This window comes from Stegastes partitus, unplaced genomic scaffold (genome assembly GCF_000690725.1).
Source record: "Stegastes partitus isolate 25-593 unplaced genomic scaffold, Stegastes_partitus-1.0.2 Scaffold158, whole genome shotgun sequence".
NCBI lineage: Eukaryota > Metazoa > Chordata > Actinopteri > Pomacentridae > Stegastes > Stegastes partitus.
Window position 1 is genome coordinate 601356 of NW_007577889.1, and position 13046 is coordinate 614401.

General features: G+C 39.9%; 2 protein-coding genes across 2 annotated transcripts; one reads left to right on the top strand and one right to left on the bottom strand.

Moving 5' to 3' along the window:
- The first annotated feature begins 1856 nt into the window (after positions 1-1856).
- Positions 1857-7409, top strand: cfap144 (cilia and flagella associated protein 144). Its single transcript, XM_008279419.1, has 4 exons — positions 1857-2030; positions 4391-4450; positions 4631-4734; positions 6709-7409. The coding sequence occupies exons 1-4, from the start codon at positions 1910-1912 to the stop codon at positions 6778-6780; spliced, it is 357 nt and encodes a 118-aa protein (XP_008277641.1). The 5' UTR covers positions 1857-1909; the 3' UTR covers positions 6781-7409.
- Positions 6879-12828, bottom strand: ebna1bp2 (EBNA1 binding protein 2). The gene is made up of 9 exons (XM_008279418.1): positions 12634-12828; positions 12181-12264; positions 10049-10221; positions 9012-9135; positions 8539-8628; positions 8362-8437; positions 8066-8156; positions 7779-7941; positions 6879-7662 (listed from the first exon to the last, which is right to left on the bottom strand). Exons 1-9 carry the CDS (start codon positions 12727-12729, stop codon positions 7615-7617), a joined length of 945 nt encoding a protein of 314 aa, XP_008277640.1. The 5' UTR covers positions 12730-12828; the 3' UTR covers positions 6879-7614.
- Between the last annotated feature and the right edge of the window lie 218 nt (positions 12829-13046).

Consider the following 13046-nt stretch of genomic DNA (forward strand, 5'->3'; position numbering starts at 1 on the left):
AAAACAGAAAGACTTATGACCATGGCTCATTTATTTCCTGGCCAGACAAGGATATATTTCAGTATGACATTGATTTTGTAAGAAATTCCTATTTTAGTTTATTTCATGTCTTCTCTCTAGCAATATTAGAAAAATGTCAGAACAGAAATTGACATCAAATTACAAAATCAGACGGTGTTCATCCTAATAAAAACTTCATGTCTCTTTTAGCACGTATTCATTTTACAGTGATCTTCACGCTTGGCTGGATTAACCTCCTGGGTCCCTATTGAAGGTCATTATACATGGCAGTTTCATTATTTACCTCGCCACCCGAGGACCAGGAGCTGAAAATGGAGCTGCAGTTATTAGTTTATTGATTGAACAGATAGGTAGGGACTTAACAAGCAACAATATAACCAATTACCTGTATAGGTCTTTTTTTTTTTTTAAAGCAGAAATGCCAAGCGTTTTTGTGCCAGATACTCAAATGTGAATATTATCTTGTTTTTCCGTTTTTTAAAGAGCATGACATTTTTGACTGTCTCTGTCTGACATTATACATCATACACTGAGCAATCAATTTATTATTAAATATGATAATTGGTTTTAGCCTTGCGGTGCTGCTCAATATAACATTACGTTGCCTGAGGTTTTGTGCGTTAATTACTTGACGCATGGAAAAAAAATGAAAGTAATTTGATGAAATGCCATATCACAACATATGCTCAACAAATGGAAGGTAATGGACCTACATTTAAGGTTTCAAAACACCTCAAGATGGATGACTGAGGAATCTCAATCGCTGATGATTGATTCATCCCCATTTTTGGACAGATTTTGGATCATTCAAATGGTGTAGGCCAAATAACAGAGAGTAGACTTAATCTTCTCGGGGCTCCTGTGTGAAGGAGCACAGAGTTTTTTTGAACATTGCAAAGGACACAATAAACAGGGCTTCTGTACTTCCTCCTCCTAAAGATTTTCTGGTATTTGCCTAGTGTCAGTGTTTTTTTGTTGTTTTTTTTGTGCATCACATTTGCAGATCTGTTTTGGGCAGCAGCTCAGCATCAAGTAGAGCAGCAACCAATTTGTGATGTGTTAAAGGCGTTTCTTATGAGCTCAGAAAACTTCTATTCGTCCATATCGGACCAAAATCATCACAAATCCCCCATGCATATCAACTGTCAGTGAAAACATTAGCAGTTTTATCTGTAGCATATTTGCATGCTTCAGTCAATGCTACAAGTTCTGCAGCCTGAGCAGAGTCGTTAGGGAGTGGTTGTGCAATTATCGTCTCATGCAGTGTAATTACAGAAAAACTTATGTGGTTTTTCCCTGTTACTGGATCTCCTGAGACCGAGCCATTCGCAGATAGTTCTAAGTCTGCTTCGACAAGCACACTTAACACTTAATTTCCTGCATTCAGTTGATTTTTTTATGCACTAACTTGCACATTCTGCGTGTATTGTCACATTCACAAGTAATGTTCTAAGGTTTTTGTTTTTTTTTTAAATGAAAGCTCTCTGCTTTGTTTGTGTTTTTAATGAGGGCGACACATGCACAGGTACTATTGTATATGTACATGTAGTTACTGAAATCCTCTAAAATCCTTAATTTTATTTCACATATTAGAACTCTGGTGATTTGGTATATTAGAACTGCTGAGTTATTTTTATTTATTTGCTATTTTAATACAGCTGAGATTCAGACTGCAGGGTTATGTGGGTGAATGGATGAGATCACACCTGAGCGCGTGGCTCCATCTGCTGTTGGAGTCTCACTGCTGCAGCTCGCGCGGGTGTTTACTGTTGCTAGGTAACGCACATACGCTCACGTATAACGTCCTTTACGGCTCTGGAGCAGCTTCGGTTTGACCACAGTAACAGTGAGAGGTTTTTTGTTTGTTTGTTTGTTTGTTTTTTTTACCATGGCAGGAAAAGAGAAACTGGATTTGGTCCGTCAAAACGCAATCCACACAGAGACCGTAAGGAAAGAACAAAGAGTGCAGAAACTCCACACCGAGTTCAGCATCAATCCGTACCGGAAACGTGAGTAAGCTAGTTTTTGATTCTGTTCAGCTAAATGAGCAAAGAGGTGACATGAAAAAACAGTATCACAGAGAGGAAACTTATCAGAGTGTAACCGGTGGTTTCTGTACTACGTTGTGTGATGAGCCGAAACACAGATCTCTTTGGAGGCGATCTCCGTTTTTTGAAACTTGACAGACGATAAAAAAAAATAATAATAAGAAAAAAAAACATACACAAAATCCACTGTCAGTTCTCGACTTGTACAGCTACAGTGATAGAACAACATATTAGAACCGGGAAAGTAAACTTATAAGTGAAATTATGTACATTAGATAACACAGACAACAGCAGCATAGTCTTGTTTACCTCCCACAGGAGGGTAAGGCGGGAAAACCCATTTAGAGGCCACGGTGGGCGAGCAAAAACGTACGTGGGGTACTAGGACCCCCAAGTGAAGGTTCCACACCACAACCAAAGGGCAGACCAGATTTTATGTGATTCTATTAATGAAAGTGACAACAATAAAAAAAAACAGTAAATTAAAATATATATGGTACAATATGTCTAACTAATAAAACAATACATATCTATTTAATATAAAACTGCTGCTGCATCACTGACCCTGTTTGCAGGAGCACATTTGGTCCCAGAAAAAAACTTTAACTACCATATATATATATATATATATAATTTTATTTTTATTTTCATTTTTTGCAAGTTTTTGGGGTCCAGCCATGGGTCTATTGTTTTACACTACAGCTGTTGGTGCTGAGCCAGACCAAGCCAGCGTCGCGGGAGAGACCAGATATATCCGATGAGCTGGAGGAAGAGGGGATGCAGGGCAGGAGTCATCATGGGAAATGTGAGGTCTCTCCCTCACGGGCTGGAAGAGCTAACAGCTAACATCGCTGACCTGCACTCTTATGTTGTTCACGGAGTCATGGCTGAACGAACTCAGTCCGGACTCGCTTGTAACTTTGGACAGATTTCACCTGGTCAGAGCAGGCCGGAGCTTGAAGGACAGTGATAAGAAGAAAGGCGGAGGACGCGCCATGTATGTGAATGAGAGATGGTGTAATGCTGGCACGTCAACGTTAAAGAGCAGCACTGCACAAAGGATGTTGAACTGCTAGCGGTTGGTTTGCGGCCGTTTTACCTGCCAAGGGAGTTCTCACAGGTCCTGGTGATTGCAGTTTACATCCCCCCTTGGCTGATGCTGCTACAGCCTGTGAACTCATCGATAACTCAGTGTCCCAGCTGCAAACATCACACCCTCAGTCTCTGATCGCTCTCTACCATTCTCCCCAAACCAGAGATGGTGGGGCCTTGGACCTGCTGTGTGTGGACACCAGGATGCATATTACTTAATTATTGTTATTTTCCTGTACTGGATGATTCAGACTTGAAATATTGCACAGATACTGAGGTATCCCTTATAGGCACTACATACACTAAATGGTGGAAATACAACATTAGAACCAGTGTGTCCTTCCTTTTGTGCTCTGATTATGGTGCAGCTGGTCCTGGAAGATGTGTGGTGCTTAGTCAGATTGAGATCTTGGGAATTTATAATTTTTGCAGTGTGACAGGGTGTATTATGTAGCTGAAAGAGGCAACTGCCATCAGGGAATACTGGAAGGGGTGAATGTGGTCTGTCACAATGTTTATGTAGGTGGTATGTGTCAAAGTAACACCCAAAGTTTCCCAGCAGAATATTCCCCAGAGTGTCTCTGCTGGCTTAAGTTCCTCCCACAGCTCATCCTGCTGCTGTCTCAGCCTCAGATAAACAATGCACACACACCAGAGTGTCAGGCCACTTTTTTCTGTTGCTCCATGGTCCAGTTCTGACACTCAGATGCCCATTGTGGGTGCTCTCTGCAGTGGACAGGGGTCACCGTCAACACTGACTGGGCTGCAGCCACACAGTCGAGTATATAGCAAGCTGTGATAAAACGTGTGCCGATACTATTCTGTCATGGCCATCATTAAGGTTTTTCAGCAATTTAAACTAGTGTAACTCTGCCGGGTTACAACCACACTAGCTGGCCTTCTTTGGACCACTTTTGGTAGATGTTTGGATCACCCCACCTGCAGTTAGGCCTATTTTTCTTGCTCCCAGCACATCTTCAAGAACTGACTGTTCACCACCTAATAGGCTACTGCAAATCCCTTTCCTTGACAGGTGCCATTGTAACAACATGATCAATAGTATTCACTTTATCCGTCAGGTAATATTGTGGCTAATTGGAGTAAAAGACAGTTGGGAGTGTGTTGCTTTCTGCAATTCTGGTTATCTGGCAGTGTATCTGTTGTTACAATAAACTCTGTATAAATTGTCATATCATCTTCTTTTACTTCCAATGTCTGCTGTCTTTCAGTGCACATCCTGCCAGACAAACCCATGTCTAGGAAACCAACAGAAGTTTTTGAAGAGGACTGTAAGTTTTCCTTGAAATTGAAGAGAAAGAATCATTTGCTTCTGCTTATTTCCTCTGTTTTAGAAAAATTACAGTTGAAGACACGCGACTGTTGTCCACTGTGATGCTAAACAGGATGACATAAATGGACAGAGTTATCGTTTAGTGCCTCCAGGTAACTGATTGTCTCTTTCTTTCCAGTGGACTTCCTCAAGGCTTACCACAAGGCCCAGGAGGTGCCCAGCAAGAAATATTCAAGGCCACTTACTGAGAGTCAGGAGATTGGATGGGTGGCAACTCCACTGGTGAGGAAAACTCAAGTGTCAGTGTGTTCAGTTACCAGTTTATTAACTAGTAATCAAACTACAGGCTGAATTATAAGCAGAGGGCTCCCAGTGTAACTTGTTAACGTGCATGCAAATACATTTTCTGTTCCTCAACTGTAGTGAAGTCCCCTTAGTTTTGGTTTGTAAAACCTGATCATTCCTGAACTAAATGTATAGAAAATTGTATTTTAGGGAGAGTGTGCTCTTTAAAAAAAGATTAGAGACAGAGACATACAGAATTAGCTTTGACTTCTTCTTTTTCCCTCAGTCTCAAAAGGGGCTGAATACTCATGTTTTAAAATTAACTCCAACACTTTAAGGGTTTTATATGGCAGCTGATTTAAACTGTGTGGACAACTTTGTGCATAGAGATGCATTTTTTGGTAACAAGAATACACCACAGTAAAAAGCAGTTGTGGCTGGTTTATAAGTTTGTTAAAGTACCAAAGTTGATACAACTGGGAGATTTAATATCTGTAATAAAACTGTCGTAAATGAGTCACACAGTCATGTTGAGTGTGACGAGGAAGGGGTTTTCTCTGAAAAGGAACCATAGAGATTTGATTCTATTTCAAAAAAGAAAATATTATGAACCCCCCAAAGTGACCGTAGGGAAATTCCCACAATGTAAGCCGCTGTCCAACTGTCATAAAAAAGTGGACCCAACAAAAACTGATTGATTTGTGCACAAAAACCAGCCGGACTGAGTTTGCAATAGACTGTACATCAGTATTAGCTTTGCGACACAAGTTGTGTTAAGTTGGTTGGTGTATCAAGAGTCTTGGCAAAACATTTTAATATTAAATGAGGGTAATGGTGCTTTTATTTTACTAGGATCTGAATATGGCTTACACCATCACTAAAATGCAATAGCCTGTTAACAAGTCCCAAAACCCAGGCGTCTTTGGAACCCTGTAGCTCTGGAATATTTTTACAGTAGAAATTTCATTTAAAGTTTAGACAGGTCACAAGGCTTTAAATGCCATTTGCTTAAATCCGTGTTTTGATATCTTTTCAGAGTGGGTGGCATCAATGCCTAGTTTAAATTTTGAGCAATGTGCAGTTAACTTTGTCTCATCACTGTTTTTACTCTACGTGAAAAATTTATACATAAAAACGTAGGTATTTTTGTCCTCTTTCACAGTCTGAATCTCATTGCTGTGGGACTTGTGGGCTCTCTCTAACCTGTCACCAAATCTGTATAATAGCATGTACATGAAAATACATCAACTTGTTCAAAATGAGTTCATGCTTCACAGTGAAAGAATGGTCCTAATACAACTTAAACATTTTGACCTGTGACCGTTTCTTCAAGGGTCTAATCCTTAATCTGTCTGTCTGCTTTCTCACCTTCTACTGACAGGTGGGAATCACCATAGCAACCAGTGATTGGTACTGGACTAGAAGAACCATTGAATTAGGCTATCTACCAATATACATTTTCTAATCTGTTCTATTCACTGCAACACCATCACAGTAAAACGGACTTGAAAGCAAACCAGGACCAAACATAAAAACATATTAATGCCTAATCTGCATGACCAACTAAAAGCAAGTAGGCCCTTGTGGCAACGTACGTACAGAAACAGTATGGCTTCATTCAGAGCAATGACTCATGTATGGGGTAACAGTTTGCAGATATAATTCCTCAGCTAAGAATCAGTATCACATGGAGAAAATTATCAGGAAAACAACTGGTGTAAATGTGATTCTTATGGCTGACTTCAATCCCAAACTCTGACCAGGACCTCCTACAGAGCAGGTCAGCTGTCCAGCATCTGTTACCATGGTGACCTAGTCAAGTTAAAAGAGTGCCACCTTCATGACATTGATAACTCTGGCTTCAAGCTTAACTTACCTCACTAACTCATTCATCTTACTTCGTGGCACACTCCCCTGATCTTACTCATACACTAACTTCTAAATACTAACTGTCCATTTTTTCCCTCCCAGATCCCATCAAACCGTCACGACAGCAGACTCAACTTCCCCAGATGCCGTACGGACATCACCAAAAACCAATGATTTGGGCTGCCGCTTTAGTTCACGTGGGTCACCATGTACAGCTACACCAAGAATTTGCCTGACGAACATCAAATTAAACCATGAAAAGCAGAGAGAAGTGAGTTCAAATGAATTTGTTTATCATACAAACACACAGGTGTCAGCACAGTCTGCCCTTTCTGTATTTCCATCTTAGCAAACTAAGAAAAACACTTGGCAGGGGAAACATTTGCACAGGTCTATACAAAGCACATTCACCCAACCCATACTAATCATATTAATGAATAGGAAAGGGCAAAACTGACAGCTGCTCAATATTATAAAATGCCATGTCACATGGGAGAGAATCAATGAGTCAAGGAGCCGAGTTAGAAAAAATAAAACAGAATACACCAGACTCAGAAGAACACACAGTGTCAACCGGACAGCAGGGAGGTGTGAGTAAATACTGAGGTGTAATAACAGAGTGGGCACTAAATCCACCCTATAGAGACAATAGCGGCCACAGACAATAAAAACTTATCTATGGTCATTACTTAATTAACTTCTCTTTATGAGCCTTATGGAAATTGCGTGTAGTAAAGCAACTTGGGTCGCTCAATGCAATCCGCTCTTGACTTTAGTTGTCTGGTCCTTCAAACAGCCTTCTTAGCAATGAGACAGGACGTCTCTCTGTGTGGCTTGAAGCTGGTTTACGTTGTCCTCCATCAATCCTGACACATTTTATCGAAGGCATGTTATATATAAAGTGAAGAAGAACAGCTCGTGTTCCCCTACACAACTAGTGAGCAGGTCTGGCAAATCCTGCCTAGAAGCAATGTCCAAGTCCAGTCTGTTAACCAGCCTGTCAGCTTTTTACGAGCGACTCTTCATCTTCTTGCGTACAGACTTGCCCGGACGTTTCTGAAAGCCCAAGTAAAAGAAATTAGGTGTATTCTTACTAACTATATACTTCCATCTGACAAGTTCTCTACATGTAATAAATTACTCAGTGCCTTTTATATGTGTGTGTGACTCACATTTTGTTTTCCTCCTTTGCCTTTCTTCCCTCCCTTGGCATGAGCCACTTTGGCACGAAAACTGGAAACATCGTTGAAGCTCTCCTTGGTGTTCCACTTCTTTCCACTCTTTTTGCCTCCAAAGCCAAACTTCTTGTCCTTGTATTTTCTCTTAGCGTTGGGGCTGTCAAAATAACAGTAAAGTTTGAGGTTTTTTGTAACAACGCCACACATGTCAAGAGGAAAAATAAATGCTAAGCTTACAATTTATGATTGCAGTGTGCACGGTTGAAAAGTTCATGCCTTACCCCTTCTTGTTCATTGCTTTCTTTGACGCTTCAGAAGAATCTTTACCCGTTTTCTTCTCTCCTTCTAAGAAGTCCAGTTTGTCCGTCATTCCTACAAGTGAGGATGATCAGAAATGTTAAAACTTGGCTTGGATTTAGAAAAAAAACACACACAAAGATCATGTTGCAACAAATTACAAGTCACATTTTCCCAGTCGACAATATTTGACACTAATGCATTTTTTACTTTTGTGTGGTGAGAAAATTCTAAACAAATTTCAATATAAAAGCTCCAAGCTGCACATGTAAAAACCCACCTTTCTGGTATTTCTTTACAGCCGTCATCATCGCCTTCTTCTCCTTCTGTCTCTTCTGGATCACTTCTATTTGGACCTGACATAGAATCAAAATTCATGTTACTTCCTCATTTGTTAAATGGTTTGAATTGGCTTCTTTGTTACAAAAGTAAGAAATCTTTGCAAACTGGGACTGACCTTCTTGCCAAACTTCCTCTGTTCACGTAGTTTCTTGGCCTTCTCAGACTTCTCCAGACTCATCTGCTTTGACATCAGCTTTTTCCTGATCTAAACAGAGGAAGAAAATATTTCATTTCTTTGTTCTGACATTTGAATTCAAGCCTGACAGCAGGACAGAGCAACTGTACAGAGTTCATGAACCAAAAATGGAATGAGAATTATTATACAATCTGGGTGAGCACTTATAGGATGTAAAGGAACAAAGACTCTAACTGCCTCTTTCATGTAAATCTGAATTCACCGTTATCACATATCTGCTACCGATAGTATTGAACATGTGAAACAAGAAACAAGCAGCGGCTGTAGTTTTGCTCTTACGGAATATAATGATACGTCTGAATTACTAAATTCATCTTGAGAATAAAACTTCTTTTTCTTTAATCCCATTTGTCAAAACACGGTGTCATTCTTGTGCTGAAGAACCAGCTCACCTTCTGCATCTGCTGATCTGACTTGGCCATCTCTGCAAAGTAATCGTCGGGCCTCTTGGTGGCTATGCCGTGCTTGTTGAGGAGGGGCAGGGCCTCCAAGACTGCAGCTTGAGCTTGGCGGTAGCTGAAGTTCAACACAAACAAAAAGGACTTTGGATATGAACTCTGCAGCTGTGTCAAGATGTTTTCTAGCACACAGTTAATCTAGTAGCATGGAAGTGTTGATGTCAAATATAGTTTTATCCAGTAGGAAAACCTACACCACACATTTAAAGCAACCAGCATTCTCTGAAGTTCTTACTCTGCCCAAGTTAGTTCTCTGCACTCACTCAAATGCAAAATTAATATTTGACCATAATTTTGGATGTGTGTAAATAAACTTATTATTACTAGTCGTTACGGGGCGTACACACATGGAGACACTAGCAGCCTTGTGACAACCAGAAACCATGAAATGTCAATGAAATTCAGTGACATGTAACGATAACAGGCTAAACAAGTGTTGGCAATGCAAAGTAGGTGAGTAGCCAGTTATCTCAACTTTGAGGCAATTCAAAGAATGTGCAATCACTGAGTTTCCCAAAAGGAAAGAACATTCACAATTTTGTTTCCAACTACTTTAAACACAACAAAATGGAAGAGCAGTTCATCTTTGTGGTTTTCAACAATCCTGAACAACTGCAGACACAACCTACATATCATACCTGAATAATTTAAAGTCATGTTAAGTTACAGCTTTGATCTATAAACTGTATTACAAAAAAATAAAATGTGGGTGAACTGTCACTGTTGAAGTGTGAACCTTCACCAGTAACTGTCAGCTACAAATTGATGAGTAAATTGTTCTATTTGTGGATGGTGCTTAAATCTTGAGACAAAGTAGACAAGAAATCCCCCCCAAAAAAACTTCAAATTGTTGCATTTCCATGACAACTGGGCTGTTTAATTTTCTGAGAAAGCATGTATGATCCCAGCCTTCAGAACAGAACACATACACATAAACGCAACATCAAAAAAATTAAGTTATGGTCACTTACAAGAACATCTCCCTCTGGAAGTCATCGTTGGCATTGACTTCTCCATTGGCCAGAGCTGAAACTTTCCCCTCAACTTTGCTGAGAATGTCTTCAGCTGGCAGATTGGTCAGGTCTAACCTCTCCACCCAGGGAAGATTTTTACGCAAGTCAGCCAGACAATGCTTCATCCCCTCCTGCATGTTAACATAGTACAATTGCATATTAAACAACATATATTAGATAATGCTATTACAAGCCTACAACAATCTAACAGCCTTGTTCATCATGGTTTATAGGGTTCAGGTTTTCTGTATACCATAACTATCTGCTAATAGGAGCACACCAAGCTGGTCATGCTTTTAAAATAATAGTGTGTAGGATTTAGTGGCATCTAGTGGTGAGGTTGCAGACTGCAGTCAACTGAATACCCCTTGCCTCGTTCTCCCCTGCTAAAGGCTAATTAATGCTTTACACGTTTGCATATCCACACGGCTCTGCACGACGTAAATTTTGTCATCAGCCCAAGTTTGCATGCAGCCCAAAATTTGTGACTACGTAGACTATAAACAACGCACAGCAAATTTGCATGTATCAAAAAAAAAAAAAAGGTGTTTAGAACAAATGCTTGTTTTGAGGAGAGACTGCGTAAGGAGATTATTTGTCATCCACACCTTTATCATTTATTTGTATGAATCAATGAATTGTTTATGACTGAAGTAGTCGCTACAGGACTTTAGAGGTACTTTGATTTGTACATGTATTCCATCAATAGTACCAACAAGCAGTGGGATGTTGTAAATTCTCTAGAAACCCCCATGCACTAAGTCTGCCTACTATGTTTACCACGCCTCAGTAATAATCACAGACGTGGTGCAACAATCCAATCAGTAACCAGGTGCTATATCCAGTAAAAAAAAGTACAAAATCATTGTCAGCCATAGTACCCCTACATGTTAGTTTGTCACACACATGGGCAATGCGACCATGTGTGTGACAAACCAACCTTTACCTGTTAAATCAACTGAACCACATCAACTCAACTGTCTGCTGTTTGCTTTCCAAGTCTGCAGTAGTCAGAACAGTGGTCACTAAAAACATGAAAGCTCATCTCTAAAATACAGTGTTTGGCTTGTCTATTCTAGGCTACTCTAGAAAGATGGTAAGAAAACATCGTTGAAGAAGAATCGTTAACTGTTTAGAAATAAAGAGCTCATTCTAAGGTAAATGAAAACACAGCAAATTCTTATTTGACTATACATTAATCAAAACATAATTCTGAATATTATTTTTTATTCGTGCTAATAGATGCCATTAAAAACCCTCACACTGATCTTTTAATGGAGCTGCCATGGTTCGTTGGCACAATGGACGACACTGATGCTGAAAGCCGTCAACATTTGTTGATTTAACTTCAGTATCACTGCGTAAATGTTGTGCCATGATACCAGTCGTGCTTGTCTCTAGTAAAGACAATAGAGAAGACCTATTTGGCGCAAAGGCAATTTCAGTGCGTTTGCTTCTCTCTGTGTTAACAGATTGTATTTTAATACACCCAAATTGCCAGTAAAGCGGTTCATATTACAGATTTTTCTGTTGCTGTGACTAAACGAAGAATTAAAGAGAGACTGAATAATCGTTCATTAAGACTACATGTTAAACAGCAGTCGTTTACAAGCTGCTGCTTTGCATCGCTAAAATCCGATAATCGTAAAGTCATACACAGAAGTAAAAAAGACAACTGCTGGGCTATTATTTCAACTTTATAATCATAGAATTGTAAATTACTACCAAAGTAAAAGTACAGCAACCCAATAAGGAGAACAGGAGTTGATTTAGCTGCTCTGTGCTCGTCAAATATCTACCGTGTCCATGTTGTACTTGGTTAAATATACTGATCGAACAGCATCACTTGTTATTGGCTTTAATGGAAACTTGCATTTCTCCTGAAGCTGCACTACTGACTTAAATAACAATCCCCCTGTTTAAGCTTTTTTAATTTTTAATTAATTTTTTTACATCTTGGGAGTTTCCAGTTTAACTCTACTGTTTTGTACTTTACCATTCTGTATTGTACGGCAATAAAAGTGACATACAGTTTGTCAAAATAAAATGAACTTAAATACAATGGTCATTTAACACTTTGAGTTACTCACCACATTGTTGACGAACTTCTTGGATTTCTCCACCATTACATTCATTCCAGGTTTCAACAACCCTTTTGAGAAAGCTTCTTGAAGCTGAGGAGTACACATGTGGTTAGGTGCATGCATTTAGTTTTATGCTGAACACACATTGTCACGTGAGGGCTTTAAGTACATTCACAACACGCTAAAGCAAAGCTCGACAGTCGTATTAAACATGAACATGTAGGCTCCATACTGCATTATCTGCTCCTCTACCTTCACCTGCTGTAAACAAAGAGTGTTATCTGTCTCATTTACTGTCAGAAAAACACTTCACAGAATCCAACAGAAGCAGCAACGAGATTTACTGGCCGCTATGTTCGACTCTTTCTAAATAGGAGATATAACGATGTTCTCTTTGGTCCAACGGGGGTCTGGATAGCGGCTGTTAGCATTATGCTAACGTTGTCGGTGTAAACTCACCTCACTGTCGGACAACTCGCTGTACTCATCCTCTGACTCCTGGCCGAGCTGCGCCTCCTCCTCTGCGGGCTCCATGCTGCTGCTATCGATAACCATAAGATGGAAATATGGGACGTAGCGGTCTTAAAACCACTCAGTAAACTGCTGAAACTGGACGTACGTCTCCTCACATGTACGGAGCACTTCACGTGGGGAGGAAAGGACGTCACTGCGCGTTCTACCAATACAGTCCGCCGGGTGGAAACCATGTGTGCGAACAAACGTTCCTACCTGGAAACGCTGAAAAGCAAATATGGTGGCACTTTAATACACATTTGTTAAAAACATGAACGATTAACTTGGTAAAAGGTGAGCAGAAATATTATATGTATATCTTTAGTGCAACTTTATCATCGTATTACTTTTTTTTTTTT